General features: G+C 37.6%; 2 protein-coding genes across 3 annotated transcripts; both read left to right on the plus strand.

Annotated features, from left to right (window-relative positions):
* Positions 1 to 3,124: 3,124 nt before the first annotated feature.
* On the plus strand, positions 3,125 to 7,874 carry styxl1 (serine/threonine/tyrosine interacting-like 1). The gene is made up of 8 exons (XM_008285941.1): positions 3,125 to 3,227; positions 3,373 to 3,434; positions 4,658 to 4,757; positions 4,937 to 5,070; positions 6,283 to 6,428; positions 6,510 to 6,607; positions 7,072 to 7,184; positions 7,743 to 7,874. Exons 1-8 carry the CDS (start codon positions 3,125 to 3,127, stop codon positions 7,872 to 7,874), a joined length of 888 nt encoding a protein of 295 aa, XP_008284163.1.
* A 4,031-nt stretch (positions 7,875 to 11,905) lies between these two features.
* Positions 11,906 to 21,024, plus strand: tmem120aa (transmembrane protein 120Aa). Of its 2 annotated transcripts, none has more exons than XM_008285939.1 (12): positions 11,906 to 12,107; positions 15,177 to 15,295; positions 15,503 to 15,634; positions 15,813 to 15,872; positions 15,982 to 16,077; positions 16,274 to 16,363; positions 17,149 to 17,214; positions 17,378 to 17,439; positions 18,334 to 18,429; positions 19,735 to 19,799; positions 20,014 to 20,082; positions 20,454 to 21,024. In XM_008285939.1, exons 1-12 carry the CDS (start codon positions 12,030 to 12,032, stop codon positions 20,565 to 20,567), a joined length of 1,047 nt encoding a protein of 348 aa, XP_008284161.1. In that variant the 5' UTR covers positions 11,906 to 12,029; the 3' UTR covers positions 20,568 to 21,024. The 2 variants fall into 2 exon arrangements, with proteins under 2 accessions (XP_008284161.1, XP_008284162.1); XM_008285940.1 differs by having other exon boundaries at positions 11,907 to 12,107; positions 18,337 to 18,429.
* The last annotated feature ends 3,220 nt before the right edge of the window (positions 21,025 to 24,244 follow it).

Below are 24,244 nucleotides of genomic sequence, written 5' to 3' on the forward strand. Positions count from 1 at the left end.
AGGTTCTGGAGCATCAATTCTTTGCTCCCAGCAACTTACAAGACCAAGGAAGGGATCCAAATCCCCACCAGGCTGCTGCATTGAGGGAGGAATATGAAGACCCCAACGTCCAACCTCCCCCTGTGAATGCAACATCATGGAAAGAGCGTGCAGAAACCAATGTCCAGCCTGAGGTCTCATGCATTGAAATAATGCACAAAGTGGATGACGACGTGAAAACGAATAACACCAAAGACAAAGTTCTACGTCAGACTCCGTCCCAGACTGCTACAGTGGGTGAGCGCTGTCCAGAGACCGACAGCCAAACCGAGGACTTCACCATTAAAATAGGCCACATGGAAGATGAAGTCCTACGCCCCACTCCCTCCTTGACTGCTACATCACAGGAGCAGGGGGTTGAGATGAAAACTGAGACCAAGACCAAGAAGAAAAGCTGGTTGAGACGTATCGTGAGAGGAGTTGCAAAGGCCTTCCGCAGATGCTTCTCTTAGAGGTCCAGTTTCTTCATACAGCACTAAAAAAAAAAACCACAAGCCCCATTAGGCTAAGTGGACGCTCTAAATTGTCCCCAAATTAGGAAAAAAGAGAATAGAAAAGAAAAAAGAAAAGAAACGTTAAAAAAAAGAAAAGAAAGATGAATTCAACTTCATCAAATAAACAAATTCAATCAAATTAACCTTAACACCCCCCCCCCAAAAAAAAAAATAAAAATCTAAAAATAAATAAATAAATAAATAACAAAAACTTCAGTAACTCTGCCAGAGAGTCTCTTTGGGTCACTCTGCCGGTCCCAAGCCCGGAAGAAGGAGGAGGGCTGAAGCAATTCCACCACACATAATAGTCTTTTAAGTAATTCTGATATCCTGACATTTAACAGTACAAAATACATTTATGTAATATGGGTCCAGACAAAGCATTGGTCAGAAAGCTACTTTGGGAAGTGATGAGTGACAGATGGTGTAATGCTGGCACGTTAGCATTAAAGAATGGCGCTACACAAAGAATATTGAACTGCTGGCAGTTGGTTTGTGGCTGTTTTACCTGCCGAGGGAGGCGTTGTGATGCCACAACACACACTGTGACGTCACAGTAACATGCATTGTAACGTCACAACACACACTTTGGCGTCACAGTAACTTGCGTTGTGATGCCACAATGCAATGTACTGTGACGTTCCATGTTCTGTTCTTTGTTTTTTAATTGGTTTTTAACAGCTTCTGTTCATTTCACTGAGACAAACATCTCTTGAAATGATTCCTTCTCTTTCAGAAACAGTAAAGTTACTGAGGTCTGATCACCATGACATGAGCATCACACTGAACCTCAGAGCTCAGTCATAGTTAATGTTATTTAATGTAAATCAGTCCAGCAGACTGTTTTCTCTACTACAGTGTTTATCAGATAACTGAGGAGCTCATGAAATCAGAGTGCTGTTTTCCCTTTTCTACCCTTTTTGATCACATCATCATACTTTAGAACACAAAGAATCAACTTCATTGTCCTTCTAAGGCAGTAAAATGTTCTTTAGCCTCACCCAGGGAAACAAGCATTGTCTTAAGATTAAAAAATATGTCAGAAACATCACACTTTTCCATTGTGCTACAGTGTGTTTTTCTTTCATTAACCGAGGAGTACCAACAATTTTGTCCACGTGTGTATATAGTACAAATACAGTGGTCGTATACATACTGTGTAGTCTTGTATATTCTCAGGCTAATAATTTGCACATTCCTGCACATTATCCATCCCTCCATTATCTATACACCGCTTAATCCTCACTAGGGTCGCAGGGGGGGGCTGGAGCCTATCCCAGCTGACTTAGGGCGAAGGCAGGGGACACCCTGGACAGGTCGCCAGTCTATCACAGGGCTACACTTAGAGACAGACAACCAAGCACACTCACATTCACACCTACGGACAATTTAGAATCACCAATTAAGCTCAACATGTTTTTGGACTGTGTGGGAGGAAGCCGGAGAACCCGGAGAGAACCCACGCTGCACGGGGAGAATATGCAAACGCCACGCAGAAAGATTCCAGTGCCCCCACCGGGACGCGAACCAGCAACCTTCTTGCTGCGAGGCAACAGCGCTAACCAACTGCGCCACCCTGCAGCCCTCCTGCACATCATAAATATTTTAATTATTTTTATAAGACATGGACTTGCTATATTTGTTTTTTTATTTGAGTTAAAATCTACAACATTTTTTTTTTCTTTTATCCTACTTTCTACCTGTCAGTGTCTTACTGTTATGTCAAAATATCAAATCAAATTCCATACATTTGACAGCCTACTTGGCAGTAAAACATATTCTGGTTGTCACTTTTATATACAGTATACAGAGTCTAAGTGATGGTGGACAGTCTTCCCTCTACTCTACTAAGGTTAACAATATTAATTATATTAATAATAGTCTTATATGATTAACTCAGACTGTTGAAGCACCTTGTTAACTTTAGATAAAGTGTATTTCTTTGCAACAGAAGGACTCTTCATTTAAGGTGATTGATCGGCGTCCCTTAATTGCCAATACGACTTGTAGGACATATTAAAACAAGTAATTCTAATGTAATTTAGGTACCTGGCTACTGCTTTAAAACAGACTTGCACATTTGGGAGCCTATTCTTTCACTCTCAGGATGACAAGTGGTCTGATCACCTTGAGAAAGGACAATTATGGATTTTTTTTTCACTTAATTGTAATTTACATTTATCCTAAATTGTAATTTAATGTGACACTCAATAAACATTGTAAATGTGCATTAACCAGCAAAGTAGATTTTTATTTTTATAAGAAAGCAAATAATGACCAAGAATCAGTTTAAAAATATATATTTTTGTATAACAAGCACAGAATGAAAAAGGCACCTTAAACTTAGATGTGGATCAACATGTACTTTCCAACAATTAGACACTTGTGACTTTAAGGCTTCGCATCATCAGCACCCACCAATCAAAGCAGCTGCTGAGTTGCTTAGCAACAGAAGCCACACAAACAACAAGTGTGCTCACTGGACACAGCATGCTGACTTGTAGATGTTTTCTCTACAGGTCAAGCTAATTAAACGATTAATGTCCTCTTGACATTTGATTCTGAAAAACTCTTTTCTTGTTTTTCCTGCGATGGCTAAAATCATCATGTGTGAACCGTTTGAGCTCTACAATCTCCTGAACCAGCGCCACAGTGTGTCGAGGCTGGCAGAGATCAACTACCTCTGTTTGGTTGGTAGGAGACAGAATTTAGCTCAACTAATTCATATAAATAAGTCCTTGTTCTTGCTTGATACTGATCTTAATTTGCCTGGTTGCTCTGTGTTCATCCAGTTTAACTTCAGTTCTAATTTATTTGTGTATTGTATGGTATTTTCTAGATGCCCGTGAAACCCAAGATTACTACACAAGTCACATCATTACAGCTAAAAATGGCAAAATGGTATGCATATCATTGTATACTTGATTCATGTCCGTCTGTCACTTCAGGCCTGGATTGATTAATACAAATAAGCAGACGTTTGGCTGTTATAACGCTGCGGGAATTCCATGCATAGCACAACAATTAGTATCACACATAGACCGTTGTTCAGGGACGTGGATGGGTAAAGCACGTGTTGACCTTTAAGCCTCGATTTTACTCACTTGCCTTTCCTCATGCCTCCAAGGCAGAAGCTGACAGAGAAACAGCTTCTAACACTAACTGTCCGTACGTGAGTGTCTATTAGCAATTTGTGAACTGTTACATTAATAGAGTCTGGAAATACCTACACTTTATGCACCTTCTTCTCATATGGACCCTCTATTTATATACTGAACCTATATATACTGTATGTTCACATGCAACTGAACCTTGTATGTGGTTTTTGCGACACTCAATTACATTTTCATATCAGTTACACTGCTGTTTTTGTAGTTCTTAAAATGCCAAATAAGCTACCTTTACAACAACGAGCTACATCACTGTTTTTACAAGTTGTACACTTGTACTTACTATTTTTTACTCTATTTTCATATTTTATATTTGCACATTTACTGTACTTTAAAAAACTGTTGACAGGATTGCTAGTTCATGATGTCATTTTGTTGTACACTGTGCAATGGCAATTATGGGAATTCTACATCATGCGCCCCAAGATTCAAGGTCTTTACTGGTCACAAACACAGTCATACACAGTATAATGCGCAGTGTTACCAAATACCACAAACACGTAGTTGTTGCTATTATACTGCATTTCTCGTTGCATATACGCACAGTTGCATCTCCATATTCCACACATGCACATTACTGCTGTCAGCATAGTCTATTTTAAAATTTTTTAGGTAGTGCACAGACATCCATGGAGAGCTCTACATGGATTTTTGCAGGGAAATGCTAAAAATTACATCGTTCAAATGTTGAAACGTTGAGATCCCTTTACTGACTGTATCACAAAGCAAGTAGACTTTTAGATTTATGTGGCTCTGCTAAGTGAAGTAATAAACATTTCATTTTAATTGCCTTTTAAATCATACTCATTGTATGTACGTCATTGCGATTCTGTAGTTGCCACAATTACATATTTTTTATTACTTATGTACTTATTTTTACTTCAGAAATCCATAAAAACATGTTATTTCTCTAAGCTTATGCAAACTCTAAGCTTTCTGGGTGACTCTTTTCAGGATTCAGAGGGCACATTCCTGCTGCCAGAGTGTGTGGAGGTTGACAGTATGCAGCATGTGGTGATTTATGACAGTAACACAAGCTGTTTACAGGACCAAGGTACTTAGCTGAAATAGTAAAAAAAAAATTCTGTAGTTTCAGCAGTTTCCTTGCACAGTTGTGGCAGAGTAAAGGAACTAGTTCCTTTACTCCTGTCCTAGAGTTCCCTGCTCCTCATTTTAACCATTCATGTCTGTACTCTGTTTTGATGATGCTCATCGGTTTCATTGTGACTGCAGGCAGAGCTCTTGACTGTGCTCAGATTCTGGCGAAGGCGAGCCTCTATCCAGTCCATGTAGTGAGAGGAGGATTTCAGAAGTTCTCGGCTCTCTACCCTTTTCTAAGGACTGAGAAAATCCTGTACACCATCATTGTAAGATTCATACACTCATAGTTACGTCTCTGAAGGTTGATTTCAGTCATCCAGGTGGTACAAAATCTGGAGAAAATTGAATCCAGTTCACAGAAATAGACAAAGAAAAGGGTATCTCCAATTCAGTGATTTAGACTGGACTTTGTTCTCGCGTTCACAGTTGAAAACATAATGGTTGTTTGGCGTAGCAAAATCTGACACCACTGTGTTCACTTAATTCCTACAACCTCATAATTATCAGGCAGTGTTAGTAACTGTAAGTTTATTTTCCTTCAACTCAACAAGTAGGCAACAAGAAGCGGCTCAGTGTACAAGGGTATTTCAAAAAGTTCTCGGCTTTTATCAGGAATTAGAGGAGAAACAAAGTCTCCTTTTAGGTCAATATACTTGGTCCCATAAGCTTCACTATTCCATAGCGGAAGAAGGTCACATCTTGAGTCTCCAGATACTCCTCGGCAGACTGGATGATTTCATCCAAATGACGAGCACACAAGTGAGATTTCAGTTTGGTACACAGAAGTCAGGTGGTGCAGGTCGGGTGAGTAAGGTTCATGGGGCAACAGTTAAAGCCACAATTAGCTACTTCTGCCACCTGTGCTGTGTGGACGGGCTCATTGTCCTGAAGCAACAGCAGCCAGCTCCAAGCTTTCCTCTCCTTTTTTCTGTGATAGCTTCAAACATTTGAGTTTTTGTGAACAGTGATATGAGGCTTGATAGTGTACAGTTATGTCCCTAAGTGGTAGGTATGCCCTTGTTTCCAGATGAGGCTGAGAACTTTCTGAAGTACCCTCAAACTTATTATAGTACCTCCCAGTTTGTAAATAGAGGCCTAGGTAAGGAGTTCTTCTCCTTTGGCTCTCGACACCTTTACGTTGAGTGAGTGGTCCAAAGCATTTGACATGACTTTTACAAAACCTTTAATGTCATTAACAGCTCTTGAAGGCTGATTTGTTTGGGCAGGATATTGTAACATGTTGTCTTTATTTAGAACCATGGCATCTCATCACGACAACCATCAAGACACACATCATGGCAATAATACAATTTTGGATAAATATATGGATGATTAATTGCAATCCCATTCCCCTGTAGTTTCCTGGTTGTTTGTGGACCTTAAATCCATGACAAATGGTCCTTTGAGCCGACTTTCCACTGCATGAAGTCGTCAGTTTGGAGGGTTTTACTATTTACAATATTTCTGAATTATCTCAGGAGTTGGAGAACCTGAAGATTTATCCAGTGGAGATCATAACAGGGCTGCTGTATATGGGTGACCAGAAGCAAAGTATGAACATGAGTATCCTCCAAGACCTGAAGATCAGTGCCGTCATCAGCATCTCACAGTGTGACACTCCAGAGTAAGGCAGGACTGGGTTTTTGAAATATCTGATAAGATTCTGAATTTATTCTAAATATATTTTCCACTCTTTTAGATCTAGATCTATAAAGGAGAACCAGACCATCCTCAACATCCCGGTTGCTGACAGTGTAGTGTCTGATTTGTATTCAAGTTTTGAAAGGATTTGTAGTTTTATTGGTAAGTTCTGCACATACAATAATCGATAAGGAATTATATTTGTACTCTCACTTATAACAGCAAGAAACACGCACATTTTGGGCATTAAAAGTTTTACAGCTGGATAAATTGTAATCGGACATTCTGTACTCTGTTAAAGTAATGAACATGAATGAAATGCACTAGGACGTCTCACTTCGGGTTAAATTCCTGCATGTCCGTAGGGATGTCATGAGATAACATTCAGAAATGTTTAAATTAAATACTCAAAAGTTATTTTGATGGGCTTTTAAGAACAAAAGATTTGGCAATAATTGTTTTTAAATATACATTTTAGATTATATGTAGTGTGTAATCCACCATTTACAGATTTTATTGATCATAACAGAAGCTGTACTAAGACTTTTTTTCTCTCTCCACAAATGCAGTTACTTTTGCGTAGATTAAGTGACGTGGAGGTGAATCTATCTATCTCCTGTTTTCAGGTTCACACATCAACATAGGCTCTCGTGTCTTGATAGTTTCCAGGCAGGGCAGAAGCCGCTGCAGTGCTGTGGCCATTGCTTTTCTCATGCACCACCTCAAATACACTTTACAGGCAAGTGGCATTCATTCAGTTTAGTGAGGCCACCGTTTGTGATCTGTTCCAAGTGTCTTGAAACTGCAAGTATTTTTGTTTCAAATTAAAATAGAAGTCAGAGACAAGCAGCTATTTAATAGGTTGTTTATTTCGAACATTAAAAATTACAACTTGTAGTTTTAGAGGGACTTACATTATGTACCTCTTGATGACCAACACTTTATTCCTGCATCCAGAATTTTGAACAGCTACAACACAAAACTCCTCCAAAAACCACAAACTGTCATTTTCAGATTTCAGTTCATGCACACAAACAAGATGCACAGCATTTGTACAATAGTGTCAGAGTTCAGGAAAAAGTCTTCCCACTTTAAGGCTCCAAGTAATTATTTCTATTTTTTTTTTTTTTTTTTTTTTTTTTAAGTATTCTCTTCAAAGGCAACATTTTGATCTAAAGAATGTTTAGACAGGCCTGAGAATGAATTAAAGCTGAATTAAATCACTTATTTGGAGCCTAGGAATGAGCATATCCTGCCTCATTAGTGGTATCAATGTTCTTCTCTAAATCTTTTTCAGGAGGCCTGGAAGTACGTTCTCAAATGTAAACCCTCCATGAGGCCCAATGCAGGGTTTCTGCAGCAGCTGTCTGACTGGGAGCTTCACACAGCAGGAACAAAGCACACTGATATCTCTGGACTTCAATTTTAACAAAAGACTGGTTTCAACAGTGATCTGGATAAAACACTACCACTGCATACATTTAAAAAAAAGAGGAGAAAAAAAAGAATCTTGTTGCCAGGAATCTAGACTTTTGTTACTCAGAGACTTTTCCTTGAGGGACAGGCTGCAGCTCTCCAAACATCTTGATAACTTCTCGATAATTAGACTAGATAATTAGATAGAATTGCCTGATACACATGAGTCAGTTAGCATTATCTAAATTTGTAGATTCATAAAACACAACCCACTTCTGTGAAAGTCGCTGACATAACAGCATTAATTTGATCGAGCAAATATATTTTGAGTGTACACTTTGTGGTGACACTATATCTAGAAATGGGTTACCATTGGACTGTAACAGTCCAGACTTCAAACTAAATGTATTATTTTACTTAAAATATATTAAATTAATCTAATGAAAACTACCTTTTACTTTTTACCTTACAGACACTTATATTTTAATCAAGGTGCAAATTCCGTGGTGGACACTAAACAATAGGATAGTTTATGAATTTTGCGAAAAGCCCATTAAAAAGACACACAATCTTAATCCATTAACTTAGTCATTAAATGTCTAATTAAATAGCTTAATTTATTCATTAAATATGGTTAAATTAATAGGGTTTGATGATGTTAAAAAAAATGTAATCCATTCAGTTTCATAGTGATGATTAAAGGATAATTCATGCATTTAATTAGAATAGAATTTGAATAAAGTATGTACATTTAAATAAATTAATGGATTTGAATTGATTCTGTTTTAAGGGAAACCGACCTCTTACATTCACCAAAAAACAGACCCTTTGCCTTAATAAAAACCTTAAGACACTTAAAGTGTCTTAAGATATTAATTAGCGAGTCATTTTAATAGTGCTTCAAAATATGGACGTTTTGTCCTCAAAAACTCCCCAAATCAGTCAACAAGTCATTTTTAATCCATTAATGTTTCCGTTAATATCGCCTGAAAATGTCATTAAAGTAGCTTAGTTTCATTATTAATGTGTGAATTAATGAATTCTAAGACTAATTAAAGAAATTTATCTTCATAATGAGGATATAGTTCCCAAATGTGAAGACACAAAAAGAGAGTCTCTGTATAATACATAGGCTCTTTTCTGTTTTTAATACAAAAGTTATCAATGATTTAAATTTCTGAATGTCATCAGTTGTGTCCTGGTCCATACATGGATCTGCCAGAGATGCCAACAAATATTGGAGACGACAGTTTCCCCAATTCAGTGTTACGTAACAGCTAAAAATACAGGCCACCAGCCAAGTAGCTGTGAAGCAACTATTTGCTCTGAGCTTTACCTTGCAGGCAAACAGCGTCTTCCGGACGAAGAACCGACCGACTAACTAATGTCACTGAAATATCTATGTTCTGTGTACATGGTTAACTATGGTCCCAGCGTTCTGGTGTTATCTTGTCAAGCGCTGCTCCTGAGAATGGATTTTAACAAGAGTAGTGTTGTCTGAGAGTCTGAACTCAGGGATCATTTCCTCAAACACCAGAAGCGGTAGTTTAAAGTAGCTTCCGCTGATTGGCTGAAACGAGGAACGAACCACCAGCGTGAAATCTGATTGGACAAACCGGCTGCGAATGCTCACAACCTTTAGCTCTGATACACCGAGTGTAGCCTCGAAAATAAAAGTACGAAAGTTGTCATTCTTACAATAATGAGAGATTGAACCGTGATAACAAAGCTGTTTCTAGTTGATCTCGGCTCAGCTTAATCACAGGTATTTATATGTTGAATAGTGTAGCACTGTTGTATATAATATTTTGGAAAAGATAAGAATACAAAGTAAAACAACAACAACAAAAACATCTGTATGCCCTCATTAAAACATCACAACTTTTTATTTTGGTCACACTGAAATTCATGTTGCATGCTTCAGACCAACTTCTTCAAAGATGTTATTTCATAATTACTGACACAATTTGAACATGAACATTTACCCAATATTGCTCATAGATAAAAATCTTACAAAATAGTATTGATAAAACCTTTTTTTTGTTCCTTTTAACAATATGAGGCTCCCATTTGTCAATTCACTGACCCTGGTTTGTCAGAAAAATAATCTTTAGGAAGAATGTAAAAAGTACCCTGAAGTAAGCACTTGTTGTCGCTCAAAACCGGTCTAAAAAGGGGGTTTGTAGTTCTTCCAGTTAGAAAACTCACAAAGGTTCAGGGCCAAAAAAATTATTATTATTTAGTTTTTTTACAGTATAAATGTGCACAATTTAAACCTTTAAATATGTAACTTTGATGCACAGAGTTTTTATTTATTTTTTATTACTATTTTTTACAGGATTTGTTATCATATAAATTTGAAACTTCTAAATATAAAACTGTGATACAAAGAGATGAGTGTCAGAGGTTAAATCAACGCCAGATCTTGATTTTGTAGATAATTGCAGTTTTTTTTTTAATCTTGTAGGCTTTCTGGCACATTTTCTTTTCTTTTTGTTGTTGTTTTTCCTACGTTTTATTTATCTATTTATTTATTTACAGGATATTGTTGCCATATAAATATGACACAATCTAATACTGTAAATATAAAACTCTGACACAAAGAGATGAGTTTTAGTGGTTAAATCAATGCCAGATATTTTTTTTTTACAGATAATTGCAGTTTTTCCTTCTTCTTTTTCTTTCTTTCTTTCTTTTTTTTTTTGATAGGCTTTCTGGCACATTTTCTTTTCTTTCTTTTTTTGTTGTATTTTTTTTACAACAATTTTTGCCGTAAAAATCTGACACAATCTAAACGTCTAAATATGTAATTCTGATACACAGATGAGTTTTTAGGGATTGAAAGAGTTGTCAAATTTAGTTTAAAAGACAAAACAAACATACAAAACCCAGCACCCAGAGGCTTATATTATGAAGGAGCTGGCTGTGAGTGTGGATGTTTCGTCGGTGCGCTTTTGACGTTGACGTCCGTCCAACTGTTGCTCAGCGCCGCTGGATTATTNGTTCTCTCCGGGTTCTCCAGCTTCCTCCCACACAGTTCAAAAACATGCTGAGGTTAATTGGTGATTCTAAATTGTCCGTATGTGTGAATGTGAGTGTGCTTGGTTGTCTGTCTCTAAGTGTAGCCCTGCGATGGACTGGTGACCTGTCCAGGGTGTCCCCTGCCTTCACCCTAAGTCGGCTGGGATACGCTCCAGCCCCCCCGCGACCCTAGTGAGGATTAAGCGGTGTATTGATAATGGATGGATGGATGGATAGTTCTTGCAGTTAGAAAACACACAAAGGTTCAGGGCCAAATAAATTATTATTATTTTGTTTTTTTACAGTTTAAATGTGCACAATTTAAACCTTCAAATATGCAACTTTGATGCAGAGTTTTTATTTATTTATTTTTTATTCTTAGAATTTTTTACAGGATTTTTTATCATATAAATTTGAAACTTCTAAATATAAAACTTTGATACAAAGAGATGAGTTTCAGAGGTTAAATCAACGCCAGATATTGATTTTGTAGATAATTGCAGTTTTGTTTTAAGTTTTGGTTTTGGTAGTTTTGAATAGGGTTTTTGTCTGGTAGGCTTTCTGGCACATTTTCTTTTCTTTTTTATGTTGTTTATCTTGCTTTTTATTTATCTATTTATTTATTTATTTATTTACAGGATGCTGTTGCAATATAAATATGACACAATCTAATACTGTAAATATAAAAGTCTGACACAAAGAAATTAGTTTTAGTTGTTAAATCAATGCCAGATATTTATTTTACAGATAGTTGCAGTTTTTCTTCTTCTTCTTCTTCTTCTTCTTTTTGCAGGCTTTGTTTTGTTTTTTGTTTGTTTGTTTGTTTGATAGGCTTTCTGGCACATTTTCTTTTCTTTCTTTTTTTGTTGTATTTTTTACAACAATTTTTACCTTAAAAATCTGACACAATCTAATTATGATACACAGATGAGTTTTTAGGGATTGAAAGAGTTGTAAAATTAAATTTAAAAGAAAAAAACAAAACAAAAACAAAACCCAGTACCCAGAGGCTTGTATTATGAAGGCGCTGGCTGTGAGTGTGGATGTTTCGTCGGTGCGCTTTTGACGTTGACGTCCGTCCAACTGTTGCTCAGCGCCGCTGGATTATTAACCAACTCCGAGAGGTTTCCCCATGTCTCTGTAGAACATGTTGTTCACTCCGACCGACTTCTCCGAGTGTCTGCGGGAATGGGGCGATTTAGAAAAGGACTACCAGCACATCCAGGTCAGTCTGACGGCGGAGAACCGCTGGACGAACAGTCGGGGCGGTGGAGACCCGGACTGTCTGCCGTTAGCAGCAGCAGCAGCTAAAGAAAAGAGTGTTGTCAGAGTTAAGAGAAAAAGTAAAAATGAGTGAAAGTTAAAGCAGATTTTAGCAGACATAGCTGCTGTCATCTCACCGGAACCGTTGTCACGTTTGTCTCGATACGACGCTGTTTTGGGGAAGCACCGCTGGACGCTGGGTGTTGGTTCAGTGTTTGGTAGCTTCCAGGCTTCAATCTGTTCAAATACACAAACGGTGATGCATGAAACACACTGAACCTGTTTAAATCTGCTGACAAGAGTTGTTATGAAGCAATTTAGTTAATCATGGCTGCTGTTGAAACTGAAATATTGCATTTGAGAAGTGTTGGGCAACAACAGAATAGGTGTTTAGATCCAAACTAGCTTCAATGTGAAGTAGAAATGCTTCAGTTTACATAAAGCACCTATAAAACCAAACCTTATTATGAGCTAATCTCAGCAAAGTGGCTTATTTCACTAAATCTAAGTACAATTTAGAGGTCCTTAAACATGGTACTGTACATTTCAGAGGATATCCTGTACTCCAACACATTTATCTGAAAGCTTTGGCTGCAAGTTGCCTTTGAGAAGGATTTTCATGCAAGATTTTGGCAATATTTATATAAAACAGTGGATTAGGGATCCCATATTGTGCGACTTTTCATCATGTTAATCAAAGTCTCACATGTCCCCAGAGAGTCTTTTAATTTTTCAGCCCAAAATCTTTTTTTCATTTCACCATGACTGTATAACTCCTGGATTGAGTCCTGTTGTAAATGAGCTATTTAAGAGTCTGTAGCTTTAAATGAAGCTGAGCTGCTGCTGTCCAGGCCCCCTTCAGGAAGAACACTCTCTTTGTCTACCATTGACAGCATGGAGAGGAACAGTAGACTGTAGAGCAGCCAAAGTAGATGTAAATGAGACGCTTCTAGCTCTCTCTCTCTCTGAGCCGTCACTTTACATAGAAATATCACTGAATTCACATCACAGCCATTTTTTTTTTTTGCTCATGTTTGGTGAGTTTATGAAGTCAGTGTTTCAGCGGTGCAGAGCCGCAGCTTGAAAATGGCTCTGAAGTGACTGCTAACTGGGCTGCTTCCCATCATTACTTTGATACTTGTTTCATAGCCTGACAGCAGAAACAAACAACAAAAAAATATAAATACAAACAGCTTTCTTTGGAATTCAGCTGTATTAAAATGCAGCACATGTGAATACAGATGGCAGGAGAGAAGCATACAGATGTAAATGAGCCAAGTTGCACTGAAGCACAACAAGCCACATGAAAACTACCAACTATATGTCAACTATAACTACATATTCCATGTTTATCGATTTCAAATGGCTCTTCAAGTTTTCCTGGACTTGGTCTTTGACAATTCTGATGCTGGGAGTGCATGAAGATGTTTGTGTTCACTCATGGAGCCAGCAGTAGAGCATTTAATGTACTTTGCTTGCAAGAGAGATTTTAGCGTTAACAAACAAACTTGGTAATCAGCAAGCAGCTGCTCATTCTGAATGACTCACCTGAAGCAGTTGATGGGGATTATTCATATTTTTAAATTCAACAGCTGTTAGTTATCCATTTTCTACATAGAAAATGAATACATTTCTTTCCAGCTTGTAAAGCTGAGAGGTCATCTGGTCAAGGAGGGGGACATGAGGAATGGCAGTCGTGAACATCTTCATATTCTCACAGCTTTTATTTTACACATCAAAGTTTTAAGACAAACAAAACACAATGAAAATCCTTTGTCACCATACAGGGCTTTTATACCAGTTGGTGAGGCATTTGCCTTTAAACTTATCAGATGGTTTCATTTAATTGCCTGGTTGAAGATCACATTCGTTCAGCATAACAATGATTCTCTTATTTCCTGCCCTGTTGATCATTTCAAGACCTGTCGGATTTATCTTCAGGCTCAAAAAGTTGAATGCCACTTGATTGATTGTATATAAAGTAGTTAAAACTAACACCACCTCAAACAGCTACAAAAATACATTGCTTGTTATGCATTGAGCCGTAAGTACTGACAATATGATGATGAAATATATAACGATATATACTTAAAGTTTTGCCTTTGACACTTTTGTAATTTGCCTCATTGTAGATTTTGAATGTACTACTTATATAGTATTTGCTTTTGTACTTTGTCGTGAAGGTTCTGAAAGCGTCTTTCACCACATTTGCCTTAATTCGCATTTATTTATGTACTGTAGTGTCGTGCCATTTTTTAGAAGATGACGTCACCATATGTTTTATGTGTACAATTGTAATCCAAAAACTAACTACTATATAGCTATCCATTATATGTGTTAAAAAGTTCTGTATTTCCTAGAAATGCAGTTGAGAAGCAACCTTTTTTTCTCCCAGTACGGATTTTGATGCCTCAGTTCAGGATATTTGCAGATAACCAAGTACAGATGTGATACTAATGTGCTATTTTTTTCCAAATTTTCACTCTGTTACATCACTTTGATTGGTATCTTTATGTAAGACGACACGAGGTCAAGGAAAAAAGTCTATCGCCTACTGTTACAGAATGAATAGAAAGTGATGATGATATTGATTAAGAAAATTGATTTAGTATGGACTTTTCATGTTGTAGCTGATCCACTTAATCAGGTCTGGAGAAAAGGCTCAACTATAGTTTTCTAAAAAAGCACATAACGCCTGAGTAAATCATGTATTTAGTTACACTTAGACAGTTGGATTGTGAAGTGCTTGATTGCAGCAGAGCACTTTAAAATGAAAGTGTGAGTTACTGTGAATGTAGAAACAGGAGCACAGTTACGAAAGAGGTAAATGTGCAGCGCTCTAAGAAACTAATTATAGCTCACATTCTCAGTGGAAAACAATAAGCCTCATTCTAAATATGCCTCACATGCAGTGTATAGGCACATAATTAACATATAGTGACACGACTAAGGCTATGAAGAGGATGAGGAAGGTTATTATCATTTATAATATCAATAAAATTAAACTCTAGAATCTTTTTTTCACCCCCAGGACACACATCGTCTATACAAACAGAAACTTGAGGAAGTGACCAAACTGCAAGACAGCTGCTCCGGTGCAATCACACGTCAGAGGAAGAAACTCAAAGAGCTCACTTCGTCACTAGCAGAGTAAGTACTGATCAGAGATCTGCCAGGAGGATGCTGAATATTCTCAGTTGATCTTTGTATCGGTCTTGTAAAAGCTCATTCAAGATCCATATGTTAAAACTTAAGTTGCTAAATTAAAAAGACCCTTTAAAATGTTGGTGATTACTGTATGCAAACAAGTGTCCACTGTATTATAGACATGCCATGATGTTTTTTTTCAATGATTAGATGCAAAGAAAATCACCCAACACCCAAATTAACTCCAGAAGACATGGACGCCATCACTGAAATTGAAGACTCCATCAAAGAGAGAGCCAATGCTTTCTCTGAGATGGAAGCTTTCCTGCCTAAGAAGAATGGGTAGGATTCTGTCATGTGCTTCACTGTGCATGACACATTTGTGCATGACGAATGTTTAAAGTAGTTGCACCAGCACAGTAAAAGTAGTAAACTAAGAAAACGTGACATTTTATTTGAAGCTTTAAACAAGATTTGAAGATTTTAGCACTGTGACTGACTGACACCTCTTCCTGTTCAGGTTATACCTCACTCTTGTTTTAGGAAACGTCAACGTAACACTCCTCAACAAACAGTCCAAGTGAGTCACGCTGATGCAAATTTTCTTGCAACCTAAAAATGAGCTTTTAAAGTGCAGCCATGTCAACATCAAACTAACATCATGTTTGTTTGTTTGTTTCACCAAACAGATTTGCCTACAAAGATGAATATGAAAAGTTCAAACTGGTCCTCACGGTCATCCTCTTCGTCTTCTCCTTCACCTGTCGCTTTCTGTTCAGCTACAGGTGAGACTTCCAAACACCTTGTTAATGTTTGCTGAGCTTGTCTGAGAAAACTTGTGGGTGAAGTTGTGTGCTCCTTCTTAGTGCACCTAAAAACACATTTAAAGGCAGGATGTGGACTCAACCGAACATCGAGTGCAGTAATCATGTTTATTGTGATAAAGAAACCCGTCATTCCTGCTTTTTATTTTTGTTTCAGAGCCCTCGATGCCCTGTTCAACTTCCTGCTGGTGTGGTACTACTGCACCCTCACCATCCGGGAGAGTATCCTCATCAACAACGGATCAAGGTCTGCGACAAGTTTACTGTCATTTTCATTAAAATAATAATGAACTAACTGGTCACTTAGAGGCTTTCCAGGGGGACACTGTGAACCCTGAGCCAAATCTATTAGCAAAGACATCATGTTGAAATCAGACTACAGCCACAATGGCACTGCTGCACTCTGAAATCCATTATTTCTGACAGTTTGGTGCTGCACACTGTGACAGATACTGACCAATCGGAAGGCGGCATCCAGAGGGGCGTGGAAGACAAAATAGAGGAAAAGTTGAACATGTGTCTCTGACTTTCATTAATTATATGGCAGAAGTTTTCCTTTGTAACAAGACCGTGGCAGGAAAGCTTGATCTCGGGAGCAGGTTCCAGCAACTGTCATCATAGCAAACAAATTTATGTAAAACATCCAAGTAGGCATGTCAGGTGTGTTTTAACAGCTTGTTGGAGCTCTATAGTCCTATTTAGAGTTACCTTGTTCCATACTTTAATTGAGGGAATGAAGCAAAAAGATGTCATTTTAGACACAAATAGTTTCATTGTCATCGTGTTGTATTCCTACTAGAAGTTTGCCTGTTTTGTTCAGTCCTCCGAACAGTGTGTAGAACATGAACGCAGCACAAACTACATTGTGTCCTAAAGGGTCATTACAATTTTGTATTTTGGCTACCTGCAAATGTTCTGCAACTTTTTTGTTTCACATCGTATCTGCACCATGCAAAGCATCCGATCCTGCCTGTCTTGCAGTCCTACAAATACTCCTGTTTCCTTCATTGTCAGTCCTCCATGTTGTTTCAGGATCAAAGGTTGGTGGGTTTTTCAACACTATTTGTCAACCTTCTTGTCTGGAGTCATGCTCACCTGGTGAGTGCTGCTTTTCTTTAGAGGAGGTAGTTTATACTCTCATCACAGTGGTATAAAAATGTTTTATAGTATGATGACTTTTGTGAAATGTTGCCTTTAAGATGCTTTTGCTGTTTAATTTTAAATGGCTCCATTCTAACCAAAATCTTGTCTTTGTTCACAGGCCTGAAGGTGCCCTCTACCAGATGTTTAGAAACCAGTTCCTAACATACTGTCTATACCAAAGTAAGAGACTTAAGCTGTTTGTGCAACTCCACTCTACATGCTCATATTATGAGATGCACTTACGCTATGTAGGTATCAGCCAGTGATTTTGGCTTTAAAAACTTCAGTTATTGACCTACTGTCAACATCTAATTTCAGGATAGGATGATAGTGTGGACACAAATGACAACTGAATACAGGATTTTATTTGTTGAATGTCTGTCTGAATTATAAAGCTCAAAGTATAATTATTCTAGTATAGTTATTGTTAAATATTATTTAGTTTTAGGGATTTTAGGAGGCCCAAGGAGGTAGAAGTGTTGGATATTATACAGTGAATAACTGTAAAAAGCAAAAACAAGAAAGAAAAACATACATTTATTTTCTTTGTCATCTATTTAGTTATTTTATAACTTCTTCTTGTGTACTGATTCCCATATGTGGAACCACAAGAGAGACATTACTAAAAACTGTATTTTTATATATGTTCTGTAAATATACTTGAGATCGTAATGAAAGTATATAAAGAACTGGAAACTTACTGTATGGAAAGAAAAAAAACTCATTTAAGCAGGAGGTACATAAAAAAATACAAAATGAGAGAATATACAGAAAAAATACAAAATTTGTAATAATTAGAAATGATACACAGTATGTGCAAGGCTTGTACCAAAACACTTGAGAAAGTTTCATTTTGAGAAACTAACATCTTCAACAAATCTTTGAATGTTCCTGCTGATACTTATTTTGACATATTTTCAGTGTGAATGTTGAACCTAATGAAACCTGGTTAAAATGGACACAGTTACAGAATGAACTGCTGCTGACAGTCATCAACATGACAACTGCGAAAACGATGACTTGGCCAACAATGAAGTCATGTATGCACTCCTTTGTTTCTGTCCGTTTGCTAAGTAGGCTTTGTCCAGTTCCTCCAGTACTACTACCAGAGCGGCTGCTTGTACAGACTCAGAGCGCTCGGAGAAAGACACAACATGGACCTGACAGTCGGTGAGTTCTGTTCAAACCTCTGTAAGTCACCAGCGCGTCGGTTTACATTTATAACTGATCGACTCTGAACAAGAAAAACACAAACAAATGATCCACACAGTATAATTTGCAGTACGGAACTGTCTGAGAAGCCAAATAACATATTGGCTGATATTAATAACCGACTGATCCATTTTGGTCAATAACTAAAAAGAAATTGCATTACAGAATGATTTCTTTGAGGTATAGCTTGTCCACCAGAGAGCACTGACAAGTTCCATTTTAGCCACAGCAGCAGCACTGATGTGGGATTAGCAGTGTGGTTGAGTTTGTTCGTCCCCACTTTGGTCGCGATGTGTTGTATCTCTACAAATATCAGATAAATCGTCATTAAGCTGAATGAATTCTACTGACTTTTCATCGAAACCCAACCGCTAATTGACATTTGAGATTTTGAGTGAAATGTCTCAATAACTGTTGAACTGCACAGAGATTTATGCTCATAAATGTGGTGCCATCATCTGATCATAATTTTAATTTGTCCAGTACTACGGTTTATGACGAAACCTTGAAAAAAACTCATCCGTCTCTGCTGTATTTTTAAGGGTTGAACAATTAGTTGCAAATAATATTGAAACTGCAGTATGTCAATACTGAAATGAAATATCCAAATTGCAGGAGGTGAAATTTTTTGATAAACATAAAATGTGTGACAAAATACCATAAATGAAGCACTGGATGCTACAGAGATGCTCCGGCCTACAAACAATATTCTCCAGACGTAAGGGGACATCACTTTTATTTTTGTTTCTGTGGAAAAGAAATGCAAAAAATACCATTCTCACTGACATCATGGCTCACATTGCAACTGCAGGATTTGATTTTATGCTTAGTGCTAATTAGCGGATTTCAGCATGCTAATGCAGTTAGCTGAGATGGTTAATGTGGTTCATCTTTGGCTTTGACATTGTAGCCATGGTAGCATGCTGATGTTAGCACTTAGCATCGCTCCAAACTCTTGTTTGGCTGGAAAATGTTTTGCTCAGTACATGCTGTATGTTGGTCACTTGCTTTTTTTCATTTATTTTGAAAGGGTTTTACCAGAATTATTTTCTTGTGTTTAAATATGTATCTTTAAATTCTCAAATCCTGGCATTTACTTTACATATGGATCACGTCACCTGTTATCTTATGCCAACTGTGTGTTACAGTCACATCTTTGTATTCCTCTTTATTGTATTAATGCATTACAGGAAGAATATAGTCTAATGAAGGTTAAATTAATCTCAGCTCAGTGACTCTCTTTTCTTCTCTAATGGTGTTCAGAGGGTTTCCAGTCCTGGATGTGGAGAGGCTTGACCTTCCTCCTTCCTTTTTTGTTCTTTGGTCATGTGAGTAGATTGATATCTAAGGCTCTTTAATATAGGTTTTTATTGAAAACAACATATATAACATATCATTGTCTATCCTGAAGAATAAAAATGGTGAATTTCTGATTGAAATAAACTAAATTGAAAAAAATCTGTTTGAAAGTCAAAGTTTTAAAATGCAAAATTGCATAATATTTACCCTAAATCTGACTGTTCACTGATGTGTCTTTTACAGTTCTGGCAACTCTACAACAGCATAACACTGTTCAAGATGTTCCAGCTCCCAGAGTGTAAAGAGTGGCAGGTTTGTACATCAGACAGCTTCAGTGTTCCCTTGTCAGTGACTTGTGAAACCTCTCACTATAAAATATTAGTTTCTAAATGTCTAAGTTAGTTTGTTTTGAACAAATCCAAAAGCACACTTCACTTAATGTTTTTCAAGTGGATCTGAATGTTGCGCTCTTTGTCGTGGTCCTCGAGCTCCTCCTGAGCAGGTTTTGGGGATCATGGTCTGCACTAGTGTTCAGATGGGTGTGTCAAAGTATCATCCACATGAATTCCAGACTCAATGTTTTTAAAGCAGAACATCATATTGTACTGAGATGATCAGTGTTTTTCAGTGGTTTTAATGTTGTGGCTGATCGATGCGTATTTATTTCTTTTGCTGTGGTCTAGGTTGCCATGTGCGGCTGCTCTTACATGGTGCTCTTCATGGGAAACTTCTTCACCACACTGGGAGTCGTTTACCAGAAATACATGAACAACCAGGACAAACCCAAGAACGTATGAAACTGAACCAATGAACTGAACAGAATCACCAAAGAAACTCCAAAAAAACAAAACAAAAAAGATCCCACAACTCTAATATTATCTTTAGAGCTCTTTCTCAAGATTGTCGTCCTTGTGGACCATTTACATGTTTCGCTACTTTTATCAGTGTTTTGTTGATGTCAAGTCCTTTACATTTCGTACTTGTGTAAACGGTGATTAAAGCCGTGCGCTGTCGACTTTATCATGCTGGTTAAAAAAAATCAACCAGGCATCTTGTTGGTTTTACTTGTTGGTTACACTTAAAGGCTGTTTCTGTCTCAGTCAGAACTCTCTATAAGGAAAGTGTTACTGATTAAAGGCTGTGCTGTTTGCCTTGTATTTATTCAGGAATATCTATAGTTTGTTACTCAGGAGCTGCTTTGTATTTTAGCCTTACAGAAAGTGCTCTGCTGAATAAAACACTCCTTCAAACTCCTCATGTGTTTTGGGTTTTAGTGCTATACAACATTATTCCAACGTATCACTTTGCTGCAGTAGAAATAAGTATGAAAAGATCTTTGTATACATGTGGAATAACATTACTGACAGGTCTTTTTAGCCTGTTTTGAATTTATATTGACAGCTTTTGGTTGCTTGTAATCATTTGTTTTGTTCATGCTGCCTGTTAATAGATACCATTATAACATGCTTCTAATATAAGTGAAGAAAATCCACAATCTTAAGTTTATGTGAGGAATTGCTGCAATCTATCAATTGACCACAAGGTGGAAGCATTCAATTGTAGCTGACGGTGAACAGGATCCATATTCAGCTACAGGTGAAGGTCCAACAATTAGAATATTGAGAAAAAGTTCATTTTTTTTGTATTTGTAATTATATAAAACAAATGTAAACTTTAATACTTTCTATATTCACTTCATGTGAGGTGAAATACTTCAAGACTTTTAATGAACTTTTGTTTTTCTTTACAATATTCTAATTGTTTGAGCTGCATCTGTATACATGCAATTTAACTGAGTAGATTTCGTCCAAATAAACTTTAATTTTCTTCCTTGTTTTTGGACAGTAACACTGTTCTCTATTTAAAGTCTTGTTTTATGGGGATTCTGGGACTTGTTTTGTCAGATGGATCACGTCTCTGGAGGGAGTTTTCAGTTCGCCATCTGCTGCTGCAGGACTCTGAGTGATTGAACAGTTGTGATTATTGTTCAGACACCATTAAGGTCTTTACTAATCAGTGAAATCAATGCTGTAGAATCTACAGCATTGAGCATTGAAGCAGCTACTGTCCGGACTGTGCATCCCTGGCTGATTCCATTCAGTGCAAGTCATCAGAGTAAGGTAATGACGAAAAATGTACAGAGTTGTATTGTGCAATTTGGATTCATGCAGCTAAACAATACTAAATATATTTATAAATAAATATATGTTTTGCATTTTTATAGTCGGTAGATCATTTTGACTTGGTCATTTTATAAGTAGCTCGATTGCTGAAAAAGTGTGTGCGCCCCTGCTGTAGATTCAAAAAAACAAGTATTAGATTTAAGTGGGACGGCTGGACTCAAAAGTTGGAAGTCTGACCATGTTTCTTTACATTAGTTTGACCTTATCTTCAAAGAAATTACAACTACAGCAAACTATAGATAAGTAAAAGCAATGGTGTGAGCACATCTGTGTGTACCGATGAGCTGTGATGACATGCTACAGCTTGGAAATTGATAATACAATTAGTGTTCAATACAATACAAGTATGATAGGCATTCATTAAGACAAATACTACCACAAAAACTCACACAGTCAGCAGTTTTGCGGGTTTTTGTATGATTTTGTGCAGTACATAACTTTAAATCCAGCGTGTAATGGATATAATTATGACTAGCACTTGTGCATTTAATGAAAACACACAGAAAATACTTTGAATATAAATTGAATTGGTTGTTTGGAGAAAGCTGATCTGTTTAATTAAGCTACGGTGTCTTGTCACAGCAATTAAAACTTCATGAACACTCACACAGAATGAAACTGTAACTTACAAGACAAGAAAGGAGGTTTCAGTAAATCTGAGTTTCCTGGCCTTTATGATTAAAACATACCTCCAGCAGAGCCACAGAGCCAGAACACAAGGCATAAAGGAAGGGAAGAAATTTGCACATAAGATCAGAGGGAATAATACCTGAAAAATTTAAAATAGAAAGCAGCCTCACTACCAATTTATTACAGCAGAACATCCCCCTCCACTCCTGCAAAAAAAAAAAAAAAAAGGAAAGTGTTGGATGAGTTAGTGCTGCAGGGCCCATGATGAGAGCGAGGCTGGGCTGAACAAACGGGACGAGGAGCAAAGTGAATGGGGCGGTGGAGGAGGAGGTGGCGGGTATTCTCCCAGCCTGCACCTCTTTCATCTTTCTCATTAAAGCCCGAGCAGTGGGGGCCGTCAAGAATGAGCCCAGGGACATGGGGATCGAGGACTGAGCCTGAGCCTCGCATCAGGAGGTGGAGGAGGAAGGAGGGAGCAGACGGGCCGCCATGTCAAACCTTCACCTTAAACTTAACCTGCCTCCCTCGGGGGCCCAGATAAAGACTTCTTATCTGCGTACACCTTCTCTCCCGGCCTGGGAACCGACTCTGGCAGCTGCAGGAAGACCGAGGGTGGGTGGGGGGGGCGTCTCTGCTCGAGTGGGTCCGAAATGCACAAGCTTTCTCTCAGAGAGCGTAAATGAAAGAGGAGGGCAGCGCTGATGAGCCTCCATCTGGGGCGGGCTGATTAAAAGAGAGGCGAGGAGAGGAAGTAGCTCATGACAGACGAGGTGATTCTGAAGGAAGGGGCTGATCTGGAGTGTTTGATCACAAAATCTTCAAGTCAAACTGAAATGTTTGTATCTATGATGGTGACATTCGGGATTTTATGCTGTTTTTTTTTTACAGTTTGAGGATTTATATTTATTGAGCAGGCTTTGTTTTTAGTATTTTGCAGCATTAATTGGCAACACAGCTGGTTGGTAAACAGCAATAGCTGATGAAGTGTTCAGTTTCTTCATTTAAGTAGAGGAACCGTTGCACCAATGCATGAAAAAATACCAACTAATAATAATATATTAATTGTAGCAGCGAAACGCAATCAATGTATGAAAGTAATAGCGCTGGTTTAGACCCTCTGACTGATTTATTATTATGTCTGACGTCACTAGTAGTGAAGCATCAGTTTGTCAGCAGCATCTTACTGTTGCAACTACTGCAAGCTTAAACTTATCTACAGTTTTATATACAGGGACGGCAGATTAATCTTAGCGGTCATCTGATGATTAATGTGTGCAAAATAATAATACTAATAAAAATAACAAGGCACATAAATCAGTTCACTGAATAGCACATCATCTGACAGGAATCAATTTTTCTCTAATCTTTCATCACAAATGTGAGCCCAACATTTTGTTGATGTTTATAAGAAGCCAGAAGCATTGGAGGCCACTGGTTTAATCTTCAGCAACAACTTGTGTAAAACTTTCACCTCAATAGTAGCTAAAGATAAATGCAGTTGAGTAGAAAATATTTTGACATGTAGTGTAGTTAAAGTATAAAGTAGCATAAAAACACAGGAACAGATTTTGTTCTCTTCAATAAAAACGTGAAATAAGGATTTTAAGAACATGCAACACAATCTCTATCAGTGACAGGTTTTTTTTTTTATTCAACACATC

The sequence above is a fragment of the Stegastes partitus genome, unplaced genomic scaffold, assembly GCF_000690725.1.
Source record: "Stegastes partitus isolate 25-593 unplaced genomic scaffold, Stegastes_partitus-1.0.2 Scaffold423, whole genome shotgun sequence".
Lineage (NCBI taxonomy): Eukaryota > Metazoa > Chordata > Actinopteri > Pomacentridae > Stegastes > Stegastes partitus.

Coding starts and splice junctions, on each gene's coding strand:
- styxl1 (XM_008285941.1), top strand. CDS start 3,125: ATGGCTAAAATCATCATGTGTGAACCGTTTGAGCTCTACAATCTCCTG. Junction 5,071..6,282: donor AAATCCTGTACACCATCATT/GTAAGATTCATA, acceptor GAATTATCTCAG/GAGTTGGAGAACCTGAAGAT. Junction 6,608..7,071: donor AAGGATTTGTAGTTTTATTG/GTAAGTTCTGCA, acceptor TCCTGTTTTCAG/GTTCACACATCAACATAGGC.
- tmem120aa (XM_008285939.1), top strand. CDS start 12,030: ATGTTGTTCACTCCGACCGACTTCTCCGAGTGTCTGCGGGAATGGGGC. Junction 16,364..17,148: donor CTCATCAACAACGGATCAAG/GTCTGCGACAAG, acceptor ATGTTGTTTCAG/GATCAAAGGTTGGTGGGTTT. Junction 17,440..18,333: donor AACATACTGTCTATACCAAA/GTAAGAGACTTA, acceptor CCGTTTGCTAAG/TAGGCTTTGTCCAGTTCCTC.